Source organism: Berghia stephanieae, chromosome 1, assembly GCF_034508935.2.
Source record: "Berghia stephanieae isolate SIO BIC M18660-M18661 chromosome 1, UCSD_Bste_1.3, whole genome shotgun sequence".
Lineage (NCBI taxonomy): Eukaryota > Metazoa > Mollusca > Gastropoda > Nudibranchia > Aeolidiidae > Berghia > Berghia stephanieae.
In genome coordinates this window covers 31,027,515-31,048,766 of record NC_088360.1, presented here as the reverse complement: position 1 = coordinate 31,048,766, position 21,252 = coordinate 31,027,515, and the positions used below count along the sequence as shown (strand labels likewise).

At 36.4% G+C, this 21,252-nt stretch overlaps 1 protein-coding gene across 2 annotated transcripts; it reads right to left on the bottom strand.

Annotated features, from left to right (window-relative positions):
* Window positions 1-2,595: 2,595 nt before the first annotated feature.
* LOC144971669 (AP-4 complex subunit sigma-1-like) lies at window positions 2,596-18,485 on the bottom strand. Of its 2 annotated transcripts, XM_078912746.1 has the most exons (6): window positions 17,998-18,485; window positions 14,696-14,783; window positions 13,589-13,675; window positions 7,068-7,136; window positions 5,902-5,913; window positions 2,596-4,747 (listed from the first exon to the last, which is right to left on the bottom strand). In XM_078912746.1, the coding sequence occupies exons 1-6, from the start codon at window positions 18,048-18,050 to the stop codon at window positions 4,625-4,627; spliced, it is 432 nt and encodes a 143-aa protein (XP_078768872.1). In that variant the 5' UTR covers window positions 18,051-18,485; the 3' UTR covers window positions 2,596-4,624. The 2 variants fall into 2 exon arrangements, with proteins under 2 accessions (XP_078768872.1, XP_078768877.1); XM_078912751.1 differs by lacking the exon at window positions 5,902-5,913 and having other exon boundaries at window positions 2,596-4,766.
* Window positions 18,486-21,252: the final 2,767 nt, after the last annotated feature.

The following is a 21,252-nucleotide window of genomic DNA, read 5'->3' as shown; positions in this document are numbered from 1 at the left end:
GATGGCGACTTCTTCTGTTGTGTCTTCCTCTTCTATTATTTCTGAACTCTCTCCAGTTATACATTGTGCTATGTCAGAAGTTGACAACTCCTCTATTGGAGTAAAACTCTCATCCACTGACAGATATTCATTGACCGTCATATTCAGAGGCATTATGTCTCTCAGTCTGTCAAAAAGGTTGTCGATATCGGTGCGATCGTTGATGGGTACAATATCGTGCGCGGCGTCTGATACTGACAGATCATTGTCCAAATCGACGGTTGGAGACAGAGTAGTTGGGGTGATTTTGAATCCAGCGTGGCGAAAGCATTTTGCAATGGTCTCCATCTTGACATCATTCCATGCAGAAGCAGAGGTGTACATTGCATCCAACACACTCATTTTTAAGTAGCTGTCGGCACTCCCATCCTTGTCCATGGTGGCAATAAGTCGTTTTAGTACCCTCATTCTGTAGAGTACTTTAAACGATTGGATAATCCCCTGGTCACAGGGTTGTAGTACACTTGTTGTGTTTGGCGGCAGGAAAAACAGTTGGATGGCCTTCAAATCAGTCATATTATGTGGGTGCGCAGAGCAGTTATCCACAATGAGTGCGACGCTTCTTCCTTGCAGAACAAACTTTCTATCTAGCTTCCGCACCCATTGCTCGAAGATCGTACTTGTCATCCACGCCTTTCTGTTGAATTTGTACTCTGTTGGAAGAGCTTTAATGTTTTTGAAACACCGCGGCTTCTCGAACCTCCCTATTCTGAGGAGTGGCAACTTCTCTGTCCCATTCATGTTGGCAGCGATTAACAGTGTGATTCTCTCCTTTGGAATCTTGTTGCCGCTGCACACCTCTCCCTGTCTCGCAAGCGTGCGGTTTGGCAGGCACTTGTAGAACAGCCCAGTTTCGTCCGCGTTGAAGATTTCACCGGGCTGGTATTTCCTCAGGATTTCTTGCAGCTGACCTTTCCTCCAACTGTCAATAGTTTCGGTCGACACTGAAGCTGATTCGCCGCAAACAACTTTCATTGAAATGGCGTGTCTGGCCTTGAAGCGATTCAACCAACCAATGCTCATGTCAAAGTTCTGGTGTCCTAGGGTTTTTGCAAGTTCATTGCCTTTTTCCATTAAGATGGGGCCTGAAATCGGACACTGAGGCTCCTAGCCTGGTTGAACCATAACAACAAACTGCGGTCAACATCTTCAAAATCGGGCTTTCTTATTTTCTTCCTTTCCTGCTGGAATCGTCCACTGGTATACGCGCCATGATGGTTTCTCTATCTTTCAAGATGGTGTGTAAGGTACTTGAAGCGATGTCATGCGACTGACAAATTTCTGCTTTTGTTCGGATCTTTTTATCGACCTCTTCAATCAACATAGCTTTGGTCTCAAGAGTTAAACATTTACGTTTCTTGATAAATGATTTAGAGTTAGATGCCATTATAAAGGTGTATTGAACAAGGATATGTCTTGACTGGTACTGATGATAATTAAATTAAAACTGACTAGCGCTAGCGATGTTGACTGCTCGGCGTTGGCAATAAGAAAGAAAGGGACTCGCAAATTGCGTTCTCCCCTACCCAAGGCATCATATAACACCACCATGTCGCCCCCGTCCCATTACGTCGTGAGTTTGTTCCGCTCGCTTGCAAGAAGAAAAAAAAAACGGGGTTTTAGAAAGATGCCGTTACAACAGACTTCTCGTTATTCCAGGACTCGTTATAAATGGACTCCACTGTACAACCTTTTTTGTCATGTAAGCTGTTTGTTTTGGGGGGTTTTCTTTTATTTTTTGTTTGTTTTAAAGGCATTTTACTGTTTCCCTCCCAGTCAAAGACTCTGGCTCCGAGACAAAGACAAGAAAACAATTCAGAAAACAGATAAAGGGTGGGGGGGGGGGGTATAAGACAAACCAAGTGACCTCCCCTGCCCACCTCGAAGGTCAAAAGACTCCACCCAGCTGCTAGAACTCGTGGACTGTAAATAGAAAAATGAATACAACAGCTTGAACTATGAACACAATACCAAACATAGAATGTTTTGGACCCAAAACCCTTCTTCAGACAATAACAAAAACAATGAGAATATAAATACAACATTTAAATTCCAGATAAAATGACAGACAAGCATTTGGCTAGTTAGACCGCTAAATTCAAACACATTGATGACCTGAGATATAACTTGAACAAATTGAGCATTTGTATAGAACAATATCCACTAAACGAACTTAAAACACTTCACAAGGGGTCCCTAGGCAACAACTACATTTAACATGTAGGACGAGACTTGACTCGTGTAAGGATATTATTATATATTTTTCCGACAGAGACAACGCTGTTTACGGCCATGTATTCATTTTACACCAGAGTCCTGTGAGAGAATGTGAGTAAAGAGCCTTTTCCAATGACTCGACTATGCGCTGCTCAAAGCGTAACTCAAACCCGGGACCAATTGTCCATTTTGAGCTATAAAAGCTGGGATAAACTCTTGCTCCTTGCAGCCTTAAGGCCCTTGAGGACGATTTTTTACCATCCAGAGAGCAGATGTTTGTTGGAACAAACACAAAATGGCTGAACACAAGACACAACCATAAACTCTTGACAATAATGGTGATCTACAGTACAATATAACATGGTTTTATTAACAGATGGAAAAGATACGGAATTTAAATTATTATTATGGGTATATGGTGATGATGATGATGATGAAGACAGGAATGTGATGATAATGATGATGATGTGGATGCTAATGATGCTGCTGCTGCTGATGATGATGTCGATGAAGTATTGATAGGAATATTTACATGAATATTGGAATGGCTAATGACCATGATGATAGTGATAGAGTAATAGTAATAAGGCACCACAAGCATACACCTGAGTTGGTAGAAAATCACCGGCCCCAGGCTTAGATCAATAAATTCCTATTACAGTTCACTCCCCTTAATCGCATACTCCGCTTATACGCTACACATTCTAGAAAAAATGGACTGAATTTTTTCCAAACAATCGCTCTGCTAAATTACACACCTTCTCCGCTTATTCGCCACATCTTGACTACATCTTGACTTTAGCAAATTATCTAAAAAATACAATTTAAAAAGGTAATGAAAATCGATTCACATTGAACGAGATTGGCACGTTAATATATCGTATAATGCGTGAAAAAAGCGTTCCAGTCAACGCAATTCCACTTTCCCTCTGACCCCGACTAGGTCAGACGTGCAATGCTTGTTAACTGACATCAAAGGATTACCTGACATGACGACGGGTTAATTGGCTTAAAACTAGCTGTCTGCATCACAAGGTGTGACACGTGATCCCAGTCCACTCAATGCCGTGTGTTTGTTTACATTGTCTGGCCACTCGACTGCAATTCTCTAAGGAAGGATTACAGGTAGGACTCGCGTCTCATCTTTTGACTGAGCTATACGGTCCGTGTCCAGATTGTTACACTCAAAAGGTGACTGAACTGACATCAACTGAAGACAAGTCTTTCTCCCTATTACTGTCATCTGCATTTTTTGCGGCCGCAAATATCAGGGCGATCCGCAAATTTTGGGAAAGTTGACAAATCGCATGGCAAATTTTGGGAAAAAAAAGAAGTGAAAACAAAATAACGAAAAAAAAAGTGCGAAACTTGAGAAATGTTGCAGCTTTGCCTGGGCCCAAACCAAGGGAAGCTACTCTCTACGGATAATGATCCTTTAAAATCTTTGTAACAACGCTATTGTGTAAATTAATCAATGTAGCCTCCTTAAATGTAATAAATTGTCTTTTATATATATTTTGTTTCTGTATAGCGTGTTAATTTTTACTGTAACGCTTAGTTCTCCTAGGCAAATTTTTTGGCCAATTTTGGTCTTTTTGGCAAATTTTGGGGGTTTTTTGGGCAAATTTTGGCAAATTTGAGGTCCCAATTTGGCAAAAAATGCAGATGACAGCTATTAGAAAGCTGGCTCTCGAGATGGAAATGTCAACAGAATGTCGTGTTTGAAAAAGAACATGACAAAAAACACTATGCTGATGTCTCTTCTGCCATCCAATGGAGTGATGAAGTTTTGAAACAACTTCTTCAGCAGTACAACTCTAAAGACATTTACAATGCAGACGAGACAAGGCTTAACTACAATCAACGCTTCACGATTACCATTCTTACAAACAATAATGTCACTCTTTGATGTCGATGAAACACAAATGAAAAGAGAAATTTTAAAAGAAAAAAGCAGCCCAAACACCCCCCCCCCCCCCCCCCCCCCCCAAAAAAAAAAAATTTAAAAAAAAACAAAAAGGCCTCTTCTAACCAGTCTTGAATTTGACGGTCCCAAGTCCATAGAAACCTCGGACGGGAAGGTCCTCCATGAATACTACATGAAAACTGATGTTTAGATACTAGGTTTAGCTTCTCCGCTTAATCGACAGACTAATCTGAACTACCAAGGGTGTGCAATTAAGCAGAGTCGACTGTACCATTCTAACTAATGGTGAATATATGATGGCAATAAGATGATGATAAAATGATGATGATGATATTGATGGTGATAATGATGATGATGATAAAAGGATGATGATAGTGATGATGATAATGATGATGATGATAAAAGGATGATGATGATGACTATAAAGATATGACATTGTTATCAACTTCCAGCATCCAAAAGCTGTAGAGGTAACAAGGCCCTCTCCTTGCTGGTGAAGGCCACTGATCCATTGATGATCACCTCATCCAAAATCATGTAGACGCGCTCCATGTTGAATACAATCTTGAAATATGTCAAGGGTCTATAACTCTTGTCAATTCAATTATTTGTTATTGATTTTACCCATAGTTTGTTGGACAGGATTTGTCTTTTTCAAAAGCTGTTTTAATGCAGGCATGACTTGTCTACAATATGGTTATTTCATTTGTGCAAGTTATCTCTATGTTTGTGTGTGTGGTGTGGGGGGGGTGGGGTGGAGAACAGGGGTATGTATACCTATTCACGCATACATGGGCCAAACTTTTAGCCAAGATGGAATACAAGCCGGGGTTTAAAAACAGTGAATGTTTTAAACTGCGTTTGTGAGGCGTTCTGAGTGGTAGGCAAAAGATGCAGCAAAAATATTATCATTTTTGTTATTGCTATTAAAATCATTATTGATTTTCTCTTGATTAATTTTAAAGTTTGCCAAACTTAGAAATTGCACCCAATTCAGCATCATGACATTTGAGCATTTCACCCAATTCAGCATTGTTATGACATTTGGGTATATCACCCAATTCAGCATCATCATGACATTTGAGCATTTCACCCAATTCAGCATCATTATGACATTTGAGCATTTCACCCAATTCAGCATCATCATGACATTTGAGCATTTCACCCAATTTAACATCATCATGACATTTGAGCATTTCACCCAATTCAGCATCATCATGACATTTGAGCATTTCACCCAATTCAGCATCATCATGACATTTGAGCATTTCACCCAATTCAGCATCATTATGACATTTGAGAATTCCACCCAATTTAGCATTATTATGACATTAGAGAATTTCACCCAATTTAGCCTCATTATGACATTTGAGCATTTCACCCAATTTAGCATCATTATGACATTTGAGCATTTCACCCAATTTAGCATCATTATGGCATTTGAGCATTTCACCCAATTCAGCATCATTATGACATTTGAGCATTTCACCCAATTCAGCATCATTATGACATTTGAGCATTTCACCCAATTCAGCATCATTATGACATTTGAGCATTTCACCCAATTCAGCATCATTATGACATTTGAGCATTTCACCCAATTCAGCAAGATTATGACATTTGAGCATTTCACCATGAATTTTTTAAAAGGAATCCATCATAATCAATAAAAAACAAACCACCCCAAAACACGTTGCATCAAATTTATCAAAGGATACGTCGAGCTCCGACTGAAAGGAGAGAAAAAAAAGAAACAGAATAAACAAAAAGAATAAGAATTTATCACAAAAATGTTTTTAACATTGAAAAGTTAAATCATCTATTTCATATTCAACATTACTGTCCACTGATGTTTCATTATTTCTGATATTTTTATATCTACCACACTGTTGCAGAAATAACTGTTTTTTGGAGAGAAATATAAAGTATGTGCGGCTATGTGGTCTAGTGGTATGACACTCGCTTTCGGATTGGAAGGTCCTGATTTCGAGCCTCGCACTCAGCACATAGTTGAGTCCTTGGAAAAGGCTCTTTACTCACATTCTCTCACCGTACTCAGGTGTAAAATGAGTACCTGGCCGTTATCAGAGGTGTCTTTGTCAGAAAAATTGTAATATCGCCTAACAGGCGGCATGTCCCGTCCTTTATGTTAAATGTTGCTGTTGACCAGGGACCCCTTGTAAAGAGCTTTGAGCACATTTAGTGGATATTGCGCTATATAAAGCTCTTTTTTTAATTTAAAAGTAAATATGACTCATATCGTATAAGGGAACAACACAAAACTAACGATGTGTCGGCCTTGAAGAAGGCCAAAGGCCGAAACGTTGTTTGTATTGTGTTGTTCCCTTATATTAAATGAGTCAGATTTACTCACTTCATCTTTCTCTCCATCTTATTGGCTCGTGTAGGTACCTCTAGTTTTTGGTTTAACTGGTCTTTGTTACCTTTCTTAGTTTAGAAACTAACTGTTACTGTTATTGAAAAGTGGCCTTGTAATAATTGTGGTTACAGAAGGGGGAAAAAACTGAGGTCATAAAATGTTGTCATAAAAAAAAGATTAACTCTCTCAACCCTAACACCGACTATATCCGTCGTCTAGTAGTATACCCAGTGATACTTTTACACCATGCCTATTTATTACATTTTTCTAAGACAAATTATAGGCGTAGTATCACAAAGCTAATGTGTTTTTTGGGGTTTATTTTACATGTTAATCGTAGTTGAATAAAACTATCTATGTACATGCTCATTTTTAATACATTTTTTCCAATTTTGAAAAGTAGCCAAAAATAAAACAACAAACAAACCTCTAGGATTGAGTGAGTTAAAATCATAAAACCTAAACAAAAATGTTGGTGTCAACAACGCTTTTAAAACTCCTTACCACCTGTCCAAAATACAAGACCAACGACTCCATGAAGGCGTTCAGTATTTCTTGTGTTGCCAGCTCATTCTGGATTGGGTTTAGAACAACAAGAATACATTAATTTATCTATTTGAAAAAAAAATAAAAAATATACTAGTAAAATTCCCTTTACTCATCCCATAAGGGAAATTTACTCTTGGGTCTACTCCAAGGGAAGAATGGAAAAACCCAGTTGTCAGCCGAAGAGCCGCGCCACAAATTGAGCTAGGGCAAGGTGACTTGCTCAAGGCCACACAGCACAGCAGTGGGTGATCAAACTCGGTACCTTACAGGTAGAAGCAAAGACCGTACTGCTGAGCCATGCTGTCCCTGAAGAGATTTATCTATATTATTATTACGATATTATCTATATTAGTTGTAATTCATTTATTTATCTGTTAGACAAGATTTATTAGTGCTAATACATATCATATTCATTTATAAGTTGTAATACATTAATTTATCCATTTAAAAAGATAAATATCTATCTTTTTAACTCTCAAACGTTCCACAAATAGAAACCACGATCACCGGTGATCGTGACAACGCCCCCTTTTTCATAATCCCATTTTGCGGTAAAAAATCGCCAGATTATGTGTTGAAACTATTATTTTATTATAAAAGAATGATTTTCATTTAATAATTCATCACAATTATGTTAAAAATGTAAAAAAATGTTACGAAATAATGAGAGATACGAAAGCTAGGTTGCTAACGACTCCATCCGTTACCTTCGATCCGCCATTTTGTTTCGGGAAATCTTTCTACAACTCCAACTCACAATTTATCAAATTTATATTATTTAAACTTTTTGCACCATGGCAAATCTCAAAGAGTCTGAAATTTATGACATCCTCTTCAACGTGGATGTAAGTGATGACGAGGATGATGATGAAATTGAGTCCGAATGGTCTCAAGAATTCGACCTGCCGTACTCGCCAAATATGGGATCTGACAGTGAGAACGACGAGTAAGTATTTTTCAGAAATCTTCTCAAAGTAACATCAAACGATCACATAATGCCCATGATATGTATATTTTATTCAACTTTATTATCTATTTCATTAATATAGTACAAAAAGTTTTTTTTTTTGTTTATAATTGTATTTATGAAGTGCTTGAGTTTGACTAGGACGAGTGAAGTGTTGTGTGTTGAAAATGTAAACAAACACGGAGGTCAGAAGACGGTTAGTTCGGCCACTTGAATGAGATATAGAAATGATTTGTATGTCTTGATTTGATGTGTCGACAATTTGTATAATAAAATATTGTTCTTTTTTCTTTCTTCTAGCGAGATTCGTATTCCGTGTGAGGACTGTGGGAATGAAACTGGGAGACATGCACAAGTCCCTACTCCTACTGATGATACTGACACTGCCACTGCCACAACTAGTTCTGCTTGTCAAAGAAAAAGGTGAGAACTGACCTGATATTTAGTTGTTCTTATAGAGCATTTATATTCATATTGACTGTTTTGTGTTTTCTGATGTATTATTGTTGATATTATGTTATATATTCAGTTTTGGGTCTACAGGAAGATTATTTATAGTATTTTTACTCTACTCAACTCTATGTCAAGAAATATTATTCCAGAACTAGTGTGTGATGTAAAAAAGGGAGAGTGATAAAATATTTTGATATTTTATATTTATATGTGTAATTAATTGCTTTCTCCTTTCAGAATTATTTTTCATTTCCTTTGTTTTCAAAGTACTTCTTTTTATTTTAATTCTTGTTATTATTATTTTCTTCAGGCGTTCGGATCATGATGAAATCCCTGGCCCATCACAGCCGAAGAAACTATGTGTGGATGGTGGTCCCGAGAACAAAGTGCCACCTTTTCTCCCTGAGCGAGTCCCTGGTCCACGCCTGCCTGATACGGTGACTCGCTTAGATCACCGAAAATTTTTAACGCCTTTAGATTTTTTTCGTTTGTTTTTTACTCAAGAACTGTTGTCTTTGTTTTGTGAGTGGACGAATGATTATGCGAGTATGTGTGCGGATTCGAAACCGACGTTGCATAAGAGGTGGAAGGATGAACCTGTGAATGTGGATGAAATGTATAGATTTATTGGTTTGTTGATGTACATGAGTTGTGTGAAAGTGGAGCGTGTTACTTTATATTGGTGTGAGGAGACATTGTTGAATGGTTTGTGGGCGCGTCGGTTTTTGTCAATTTGGCGTTATAAATGTCTTATGAGTTTTTTAAAAATAAGTAATTTTAGAACAGAAAATAGAGATGATAAATTATGTAAAGCTAGATTTATGATGGATTATATTCGTAGAAAATGTATGAAATTGTTTCAACCTTATCAGAATATTTCAATAGATGAGAGGATGGTTAAAAATAAGGGAAGGTATAGCTTTAGAATGTATATGAAGGACAAGCCAACAAAGTGGGGAATGAAATTGTGGGTTTTAGCAGATTCAAAGGCAGGGTATACACACAATTTTGATGTTTATTTGGGTAAGGTAGGGGGTAATACAACAAATGGTTTAGCTTATAATGTGGTTATGCAGTTGCTTGTTGGCTTGTTCAATCAAGGATATCATTTATATGTGGATAATTTTTATACTAGTGTTCAACTTTTTAAAGATTTGGTTGTGAAGAATGTGAGAGCTTGTGGGACAATAATAGTTAATCGAAAAGGATTTCCAGTTAGTCTAAAGAACGTTAGAGAATGGGAAAAGAGGGTTAAGAGGGGGGAGTTTAGATGGCATAGGGATGGTGATATTTTAGCTTTACAGTGGAAAGATAATAAGACAGTTTCATTTATATCTACAATACATGATGCAAATAAGGAGGCAGTAGTACAACGTAGGAGTAAAGATAATGGGGTTTTCAGAAAATTAGATGTTGCACAGCCTGAATTAGTTAAAGATTACAATAAGAATATGAATGAGGTAGATTTGTCTGATCAACTTATTGGGAAATATAATAGTCTTAGAAAAACACACAAGTGGTGGAAAAGTTTATTTTTTCATTTTATTGACATTGCTAGGGTTAATAGTTATATTCTGTTCAAAGAATATAGAGCTAGGCATAGTGATATTGAAGAATTACAGAGACCAAAACAGTATAATCAGTTAGATTTTACTCTGGAGTTAGCCAGGCAGTTAGGCGGGATAGATGATCTAGAGGGTCCACCACTTGCTTTAAATACAAATTGTAATTGTAAATGTAAAAGTAAATCTAAAGCAAATAGCAGGAATAGTGATAATAATGATATAGATGAAGAAATTAAGTTAATCCATCCAATTTTACCAGATGCTTCTTCAAATTCAAGGGGTGATTGTAGGTTATGCTTAGATAGGGGGAAAGTACAGAAAACTAGACATAGGTGTTTATATTGTAAAAAATGGTTTTGTTTACAGCCGGATAGAAAATGTATGTTGTGGTATCATACAGTTCTTGAGTAAATTATTTGATTTATTATTGTATTTTAAAATGCTCTTTGTTTTTTAAATGTTAAATTGTCTGTATATTTTTATTTTATTTTGTTAAGGTACTGTTACTGTGAAATTAAAATATTTTCGCACTCTGCGAATAATCATTCGTTTTCGCTCTTTGCGGAAAAAAAAATACTATTCGCTCTCTGCGAATACATTTACATATATAAATAAATATATATGTATACTGAAGTCCTTTATTATATTTATCCATGTATTATCAATTGTATCAGTAAGAAGGAACTTGTGTATATTTTTGGTGTGTATAGTTCAGTCTTTGCACTAAACAAGTGACACACAAGTGAATTTTAAAATAATTATATAATTTTACTTTTGTAATGGAATTATTACCCCAAAACCTTTTCACCATGTTGAAATGTCTTCTTGTATCATGTGTTTAGGTCTGTTGACCAAGATATATCCAAAATATGCCAAAGAAATGCTGACATAAGCAATTTAGAGACATTTTTGTGAACATGTAAAAATTATTGGATTATGCCCCTTGTTTGAGTAAATGTGTGGATACATTTGAGACCCCACCAGATGCTCAATTTATGCATTACATACTTGAGTTTTGCATAAAAGTTGTAAGACATGATGTATTTTTAGAAAATAAACTTGTTTTGATCATAATTTTGAACAGTTATTTTTTTCCTTCTTGGCATTTGCAGAAAATGCAGTTTTTACTTGAAAATTTGAGACCCTACCTTGACACATAAATCATATTTGTGTCCAGGAAAGTGCCTTGAAATTATAAAAAACTTTAAGAATGTGAAACTAAAACATCTGACGAGCAAATTGATATATAACATGCCAGCATTAGCGCACAGTGAGTGAGTTCAGGGTATCCTAATGTACCTGCACCCCCTCCATTCACAATTTTTGCTCAAAACAGTGGAACGTTTGAGAGTTAATTGTCTTGCATTCCTGGATATTTCAATCTTATACAAATTTCCTGAATTCATGAACCTTAAGAAAACTGAAATCATCCAACTCATGGACTTCCCTTCTTGCAATTTTTCCTTGCAATCGTTACATCATCTCACAGATTTGGATTGCATGAGCCATGAAAACATTTGTCTTGTCTCAATAAATCTATATCATAGCAATCTGAGTCCAAGCAGGCAACTAAACATTTTAAATCGTAAGATCTGACTTTAAATCAATACTAGACGTGCCTGCCCTCAACTTCAAATTTCAGGGTTGAGGATGATGATTATGACGATGACAATGATAATGATTATGATGATGACAACGAAGATGGTGATAATGATGATTGTGGAGCTGATGTTAAATGTGATGATGGTGATAGCCGTTGATTGGTGGAGTGAGTATTCTTTTTTAAAAATTAGATTAAGTGTGCTACAGACTGCTGATCCATCAGGTGTGTACATTTGTAAAAATTCACTGACACACCAAATAGTCGACACAATGTCATATGGAAGACTTACAATCTTTAACCACTGAATTAGTTAAGATTTCTTATTTAACGGTGGGCTGGGTCGATAAAGTTGTTTACATGTTATTGTGACATTTTAGATGTATTGAACGGTGGGCTGAGCCGATAGAATTGTTTATATAATGATGTGAAACATTATGGGAGCAAAAATAATAATAATAATAATAATAATAATAATACTAATAATAATAATAATAATAATAATAATAACAATAATAATAATAATAATAATAATAATAATAATAATAATAATAATAATAATAATAATAATAACAATAATAATAATAACAATAATAATAATAATAATAATAATATAATAATAATAATAATAATAATAATAAAATAACAATAACAATAATAATAATAATAATAATAATAATAATAATAATAATAATAATAATAATAATAATATATGGTTTTTATACAGCGCCTTACCCCATATCTCAACAAGCTCAAAATGCTTAACAGTAACGTGGCGACTTTCACTCAGATATTCAAACACTCAAACATACAGTATGATCCATACCAATATAATTCTACAGTATTACATTTTTTAAAAATGTGTTAAGATGTTTTTAAAAGAATTCTGCATCATTATTGTCTCGGATATATCTTGGAAGGGAGTTCCGAATAAGGGATGCTGAATATTCAAACGAGTCAGTTTTGGCTTCACAAGTATGTGATTATTATCAGACTTTGATCTCAGATTTCTGGATGGGACATAGTATTTAAGCATGTCATTAATGTATCCAGGATAATCAGAGTGCAGTGATTTGAAATCAATAGTACAGATCTTATATTCTATACGTTTCTCAACTTGAAGCCAGTGGAGTTCTCTTTGCAAACCCAATGAAGATTGATTTCTCCTCAAGAAAGATTTGAAATGTTCAATTAAACGATGTAAATGGTCGTAGGTTGCTGATTGAAAGATTTGACAATCATCTGCATAAAATTGGTAATTCAGATTAAAATCAGAAATAATTGGCCCAAGGGGTTTCATGTACATTGTAAAAAGAACTGGACCCAATATTGATCCCTGTGGAAGGAAGATTAATGAAGTTTGACAAATTGAATCCAGAAATTACACTGTGCCAAAAGCTCATTTCATGTTTCAACAATTTTTATGCTTCGTACCATTCACTTGTGTAACAATATTCGATCCAAAACGAGGAATGCACGTTCTCTGAATAGGTTTTAAATTTTGATTGACAGAGAGTTGCATTATCTAAGATTTCAATATAACTAGAAATGTTTTCTTACTCATTGGTTTATTGATTCATTGACAATACTATTGATAAATCACTTTGTAGTTTTGATATCAAAGGCATTTAAAGGATAAAATCCTACATTAAGCCTTATAAACATATTATGTTAAACTACATCCATATTGATCAAGTAAAATATTATAATCTGTCACTCATCAGTTCTTGTCGGTTTAAAAATGACAAATTGTTTGTAAAAATGGATGTTAAAAACCCCTCGAAGGTTTTTCACCAAAAGAATAACACACAGAGTTGGATGAATCTGTCCAGCCCCGTCATGACCAAATTACTTATTTATTTCCAATACATCAAAAATCTCTAATGATTACCTCGTCTTTGGTTATCCCAGCAATAAGACAGAGAGCTGTGAAATTCTTGTACACAATTGTCAGGTTCTCGTGGTAGAAAAAGCTGCACTGAAATAGTAAAAAATGTATAAAATATAGTCTCCTCTTTTAACCTGGAGGAACATTTTTGAACGATTGCATTTTAGACTTATTTTTATTTCATTCATCCCCACTTTTAGACCAATGGAGATGATAACTTATCCATTGATACTTTAGACCAATGGAGATGATAACTTATCATTGATACTTTAGACCAATGGAGATGATAACTTATCATTGATACTTTTGACCAATGGAGATGATAACTTATCATTGATACTTTAGACCAATGGAGATGATAACTTATCATTGATACTTTAGACCAATGGAGATGATAACTTATCATTGATACTTTAGACCAATGGAGATGATAACTTATCATTGATACTTTAGATCACTTCTAGAGAGTGGGAAAACTGCATCTATTTGTTCCACCACACATCAAGTCTCTCACTGCCAATACATTAAGAAAAAAAAAATGACGCCCTTCTGCCACGGCATCATAAGCTACCATCGCCAGGCAGCATTCCATAAAGGAATATAGATAATTCATAACACAGGATGTCTGATGTCAACAGGAATAACCCATGTTGTCCAAGTGAGCACTTGGTGGGCCCAAGAAAAAAAACAAAAGTGCCTGAAGCAGGACTCGAACCCAGGACCTTCCGGATCACAGTCCAATGCATTAACCACTCAGCCACTTCGCCCCGAGTACATTTGATTGGGAAAAATGTCCTTTTTAAAAGGAGCCAATTCCTCTTCTAACTCTTAAATCGCGGATTTCCACAGATCCAAGGAGAATGATCAGCACTCTTGTCTAAACTTCCATCTGGTGTAAAGATGAAAAGAGAAGTCGTCTTCCTATTCAAATTGTACTTCTATCCTAAATGGCAATATGTCTTGTCCTATGCTGTGTTAAATATTATACTTCCACATAGGAATTTTTTTTTTTCATGTGTAAAAAGCCCCTTGTGCACGGTGTTCACTATTGAAATTCATAACATAAATGTAATGTTTTCATGTTGTCTGAAGTCATATGAAGCAATTTACCTGTTTATTATTTCTGGCAAGACATTGGGCGATGATCTCCCTTTCCATCTGTCTTTGGCCTTCAGATTGCAGGTCATGCTTGTAATTTCTGTCATGATTTCATTTCAAATGTCATTAGAATTTTACATCATGAATACAAATAATGTCATTGTTAATTTCATGTACTATTGTAAGCGGTGCGGCTATGTGGTCTCGTGGTATGACACTCGCTTTCGGATCGGACGGTCCAGTGTTCGAGTACTTCTCTGAGCGCATTGTTGAGTCCTTGAAAAAGGCTCTTTACTAATATTCTCTCACCGTACTCAGGTGTAAAATGAGTACATCGCTGTTAACAACGTTGTCACTGTCAAAAAAAAATTGTAATATCGCCTAACAGGCATCATGTCTCATTCTACATGTTACATGTTGCTGTTGGTCAGGGACCCCTTGTAAAGTGCTTTGAGCAAATTAAGTGGATATTGCACTATATTAAAAAATTCTCATAGTTCAAGTTATTGTAAGCGGTGAATTTCAAATAGCATCGTGTCAGGAATAAATGTATTCACACAATGTGAATGTATTGGTGGGAAAAGGTATTGTGGGAAATAGTGCAAGGGAGAGTGGACGAAGAAAGAATCATTGAGAAGCCGGTTGATGGCGATGTGAAGAGAACTAAATTGTTAAATGAAGTGAGTAGGAAAGTGCCAGAAAACGATAGGGAATAATTTTTTTAAAAAATTTTTTTGGCGGTGATGGGGGCTCGAACCAGCGACCTTACTGGTACAACTCTGCCTGGCAGGGGAGAGTATGACTCTACCGTATGAGCTATCCACAATCCAAAAAACAATCGCTTTTAATCCTAGATCCTTCTCTTCCTGACTTCTTGAGGTCATGGGTTCAACGCACACAAACGCTGCAAAGTTAGTTGGCCAACAGTTAAGCTTAATAGCCAATATTCTCAACAAAACATATAACATAGAAATGATTGGGACATTGAGTATGTTCGGTATTTGGGGTGAATTTCTAATTCAGAAAAGTGATTGGAGCAGGCACTTATGTTGGTAACAACAAGAAATGAAGCGAGTAGGAATCTGGCAATAGAGAATAACAATTTTTCGAAGGGGACTCGAACCCGCGACCTTACTGGTACGACAACTCCACCTGGCCGGGGAGAGCATGACTCTACCGTATGAGCTATCCACGATCCCAAAAAAGATCGCTTATTCTCTATTGTCTTCTGGCACTTTCCTACTCACTACTTCATTTCTCGTTGTTATCAACATAAGTGCCTGCTCCACTCACTTTTCTGAACTAAATTGTTAGTTTGTTTAAATATATCTATGTGTTGTTGAATCTTACACACAGTGTATTGCAATGAGGATTTTACACACTGTCGTTGTGCATAAATCATTAATTATGCCAAAACCACAGTTGTTTTATAAAATACAAATATGTAACACATTGTTTTTTAAAAAGTGATCAAATGTCACTCACTACAGTACGTGAAATCAACGACAATGTGAGGTATTAAGAATTTGCATCTTTGGGTCTCCATTTGATTATCTGCGAATGTCACTGTGCAAATATTAATACTCAGATGTTTTGTGGCAAATGGTGAAAGTTGGAGTGCTTGCAGCATTTTATGGGTCATTAATGGCGTGATTAGATTTTCCTGTATAATAATACATATGAAAGTGGGGTTTTTTCGGTTTTTGTTTTGTTTTTTTTAATTGAAAAATATAAAAGACACATGTGACCAAAAAGGAGAAATCTGGGATTTATTTTTATCCCAGGTAAGTGAAAGTGTGTAAATGGTAACCCTATTAATCACAAACCGTCTTTTTTTTCATTTGTCTCTTGTTTTTTGTTTTGTTTTTTTAACTCATAATCAACTGCAAAATTTTATTTTTTTACAGGAAAGCGCAGTGATGTGGTCTAGTGGCATGACACTCGTTTTCGGATTGGGAGGTCCTAGGTTCGAGCTTTGCTCGGCGCATAGTTGAGTCCTTGGAAAAGGCTCTTTATTCACATTACATTCTCTCACCACACTCAGGTGTAAAATGAGTACCTGGCCGTTTAACAGCATTGTCTTTGTCTGAGAAAATTGTAATATTGCCTAACAGGCATCATGAGTCTTTCTACATGTTACGTGTTGCTGTTGGTCAGGGACCTCCTGTAAAGCGCTTTGTGCACGTTTAGTGGATATTGAGTAATATAAAAGTATATAAATTCCCTTTATCATTCACCCCATGTAAGAATTTGTCTTCAGGGTTAAATCCAAGAACCACACTGCTGCACCACAATGTGAGCTAGTGTGAGGTGACTTGCTCAAAGACGCACAGCTCGGAGAGCAGTCGAACTTGGTACCTTATTGTTATGAAGCAAAGACCATACCACTGTGGCATACTGTCTCTCCCCCCCCCTCCCCCCATTCTCCTACCAATCTGAATAGTCCAATTTTCTAAAAGATGGTAGCATTGGAATTATGGTGTCAAGCCTTTTAAATTACTACAATAAAATGTATATCTTCACTGGATCGAAAGAATTGAAAATTTTTACCTTTCTTACCACCAAAGTCCTTTTTTTTTTAATGAAGGAAGTGCATAATTAAATTCTTACAGAGGTATGTCTTTTTAAGATAGGCAGTGTCTACGTACACGGTAACCGGGCATCTAGACTCAGGATCTCTACGTACACGGCAACTCTCGTAACTGGTTTGCCGCTACAATATAAGCAATGAATGGACCTCGCTCTGTATGTATGTGTGTGTGTGCATGCGCGCGTGTTATATTAAAAAAATCAAACAATACAACTTAACCCTTTAAAGGCGATATTCAAGGTTACCGTGTATAAATGTTACCGTGTACATAGATCCTGAGGCTAGGTGCCTGGTTAGTAACAAAAATAATGATACCAAAATATCTGCGATTTTCCTCTTTATAATGGAGTTATGCATCGTTAATTGAACCCCCCCCCCCTAAAAGTTTTAGTAAAAGCAAACGGCAATTTCCAGTCATAACTTTGTTATGGGCGAGTTGGGTCACAATTTGACTCCCACCACTGCACACTAAACTGCTTAAAGTTACCGTGTACGTAGACACTCCGTTTAGGATAAAATAAATCCAGCCTCTCTGAAAATAAGAGAGAAACAGAAAACAAGATGTTTAATTAGGCAGGAGTAGGAGGCCTCACCGAGGCAATTCACTATCTCCTTGTCAGAAGTGCCAGTTATAAAGCACTGAGTCTGAGTGACTCAAACTCAAACGAAAACCCTAGCAACTTCAAGTTCAAGGCGCAATATCTTTTTAACCATACCAACCTACCTCTTGATACGGACACATCCTTGCTTGTTTACAATGAGACAAAATTGTATCATTGTTGAGATGAGTGAGCAGAAAGGAAAGTGAACACAATTCGTTCTCAACCAGTCTGTCGTGTCAATAGATTTATAAATATACACCTATAGTCGGGTCATCATTATTTCTCAACGGGTTAGAGAATCGAGGCAATAAGGCTGCGTAGACCGTAGGCGTAGGACGTTTTGGTTTCAAGAGCTGAATATGTGGATGGACGATGTTTTAGTTTTAATTTTAAGTGGAAATTTTATTTAGAAAATTCCATGACAGAGAATAAACTAATGGCACGCGAAACAAATATGATCAGAGCACAGAGCAAAGAGATAATATCACATAGAAATCTTTGTAATATTAGAAGAAATCTGGAGTTCTCAGCGTTGTCATAATATTATGTAATTATTATGTCAAGCTTTCCGATTTCTATGTATTATTACAACGAAGTAGGAAAAATCTCTGATGTTTATTATGATTCTATGATGATCACGGTTGGCAATTAATTTTGCGAAAAATAGCAAACATACCTCAAAAAATGCCAAATTGTCGAAAAACTAAATTTTAAACTTTCACATGGAAAAATAGATCTTTTAATCCATGAATTACTGTTTAATATCATAAAATTCAACTCATCTGGCCAAAGTATAAAAGAAAAAAATATATATCATGTATTAAATTGCTGTTTTGGAATTTGGTCGAAACCAATGATCCTATGGGCCCCTTCAGTAATCTAGCGTTTGAATCCGATTGCTTTTCACTGTTACCTACTTGGATCGATTGTTAACAAACAAATGAAATTCTGCATTCTTCTTATTGCATCTTTTTTCATGATTTATTTCTACGGTTTCGTCCATTTTCTTTTCACTATGTCTCCTTACCTACTAAGCTTCAATTTTTCATCAAATCTATTTTCTTCTTCTCTTCTCTACTCTTTCTTCCTTCTTCTTCTCTCTTCTCTTTTCTTCTTTCTCTTCTTTTCTTCTTCTTCTTCTTCTTCTTCTTTCTTCTTCTTCTTCTTTCTTCTCTTCTTCTCGTCTTCTTCTTCTTCTCTCTTCTTCTTCTCTTCTCTTTCTTCTTCTTCTTCTTCTTCTTCTTCTCTTCTTCTTCTTCTTCTCTTCTTCTATCTTCTTCTTCTTCTTCTTCTTCTTCTTCTTCTTCTCTTCTTCTTCTTCTCTCTTCTTCTCTTTCTTCTTCTTCTTCTTCTTCTTTCTTCTTCTTCTTCTTCTTCTTCTTCTTCTTCTTCTTCTCTTCTTCTTCTTCTTCTTCTTCTCTTCTTCTTCTTCTTCTTCTTCTTTCTTCTTCTTCTTCTTCTTCTTCTTCTTCTTCTTCTTCTTTCTTCTTCTTCTTCTCTTCTTCTTCTTCTTCTTCTTCTTCTTCTTCTTCTTCTTCTTCTTCTTTCTTCTTCTTTCTTCTTTCTTCTTCTTCTTCTTCTTCTTCTTCTTCTTTCTTCTTCTTCTTCTTCTTCTTCTTCTTCTTCTTCTTCTTCTTCTTCTTCTTCTTCTTCTTCTTCTTCTTCTTCTTCTTCTTCTTCTTTCTTCTTCTTCTTCTTCTTCTTCTTCTCTTCTCTTCTTCTTCTTCTTCTTCTTCTTCTTCTTCTTCTTCTTCTTCTTCTTCTTCTTCTTCTCTTCTTCTTCTTCTTCTTCTCTTCTTCTTCTTCTTCTCTTCTTCTCTTCTTTCTTCTTCTTCTTCTTCTTCTTCTTCTTCTTCTTCTTCTTCTTCTTCTTCTTCTTCTTCTTCTTCTCTCTCTTCTTCTTCTTCTTCTCTTCTTCTTCTCTTCTTCTTCTTCTTCTTCTTCTTCTTCTTCTTCTTCTTCTTCTCTTTCTTCTTCTTCTTCTTCTTCTTCTTCTTCTTCTTCTTCTTCTTCTTCTTCTTCTTCTTCTTCTTCTTCCTTCTTCTTCTTTCTTCTTCTTCTTTTCTTCTCTTCTTCTTCTCTTCTTCTTTCTTCTTCTCTTCTTCTTCTTCTTCTTCTTCTTCTCTCTTCTTCTTCTTCTTCTTCTTCTTCTTCTTCTTCTTCTTCTTCTTCTTCTTCTTCTTCTTCTTCTTCTTTCTTCTTCTTCTTCTTCTTCTTCTTCTTCTTCTTCTCTTCTTCTCTTCTTCTTCTTCTTCTTCTTCTTCTTCTTCTTCTTCTTCTTCTTCTTCTTCTTCTTTCTTCTTCTTCTTCTTCTCTTCTCTTCTTCTTTCTTCTTCTTCTTCTTCTTCTTCTTCTTCTTCTCTTCTTCTTCTTCTTCTTCTTCTTCTCTTCTTCTCTTCTTCTTCTTCTTCTTCTTCTTCTTCTTCTTCTTCTTCTTCTTCTTCTTCTTCTTCTTCTTCTTCTTCTTCTTCTTCTTCTTCTTCTTCTTCTTTCTTCTTCTTCTTCTTCTTCTTCCTTCTTCTTCTTCTTCTCTCTTCTTCTTCTTCTTCTTCTCTCTTCTTCTTCTCTTCTTTCTTCTTCTTCTTCTTCTTCTTCTTCTTCTTCTTCTTCTTCTTCTTCTTCTTCTTTCTTCTTCTTCTTCTTTCTTCTTCTTCTTCTTCTTCTTCTTCTTCTTCTTCTTCTTCTTCTTCTTTCTTCTTCTTCTTCTTCTTCTTCTTCTTCTTCTTCTTCTTCTTCTTCTTTCTTCTTTCTTCTTCTTCTTCTTCTTCTTCTTCTTCTTCTTCTTCTCTCTTCTTCTTCTTCTTCTCTTCTTCTCTTCTTCTTCTTCTTCTTCTTCGCTCTTCTTCTTGGGAAAGGATATGAAGGGGATAGAAGACACAAAAACAGTGACCTCCCTGCCCACCATGGAAGGTCAAAAGAGCCCACCCATACAACATTGCCCTCCATGCCCATCATGCGAGGTCAAACGACCCCACTTAGACAGCAACATTGACTTCTCTGTCCACCATGGGAGGTCAAAGACCCACCCAGACAACAGTGACCTCCATGTCCACCATGGGAGGTCAAAAACCCCACCCAGATAGCAACAGTGACCTCCCTGCCCACCATGGGAGGTCAAAGACCCACCCAGACAACAACAGTGACCTCCCTGCCCACCATGGGAGGTCAAAGACCCACCCAGACAACAACAGTGACCTCCCTGCCCACCATGGGAGGTCAAAGACCCACCCAGACAACAACAGTGACCTCCCTGCCCACCATGGGAGGTAAAAGACCCACCCAGACAACAACAGACCTCTCTGCCCACCATGGGAGGTGAAAGACCCACCCAGACAACAACAGTGACCTCTATGCCCACCCTGGGAGGTCAAAGACAT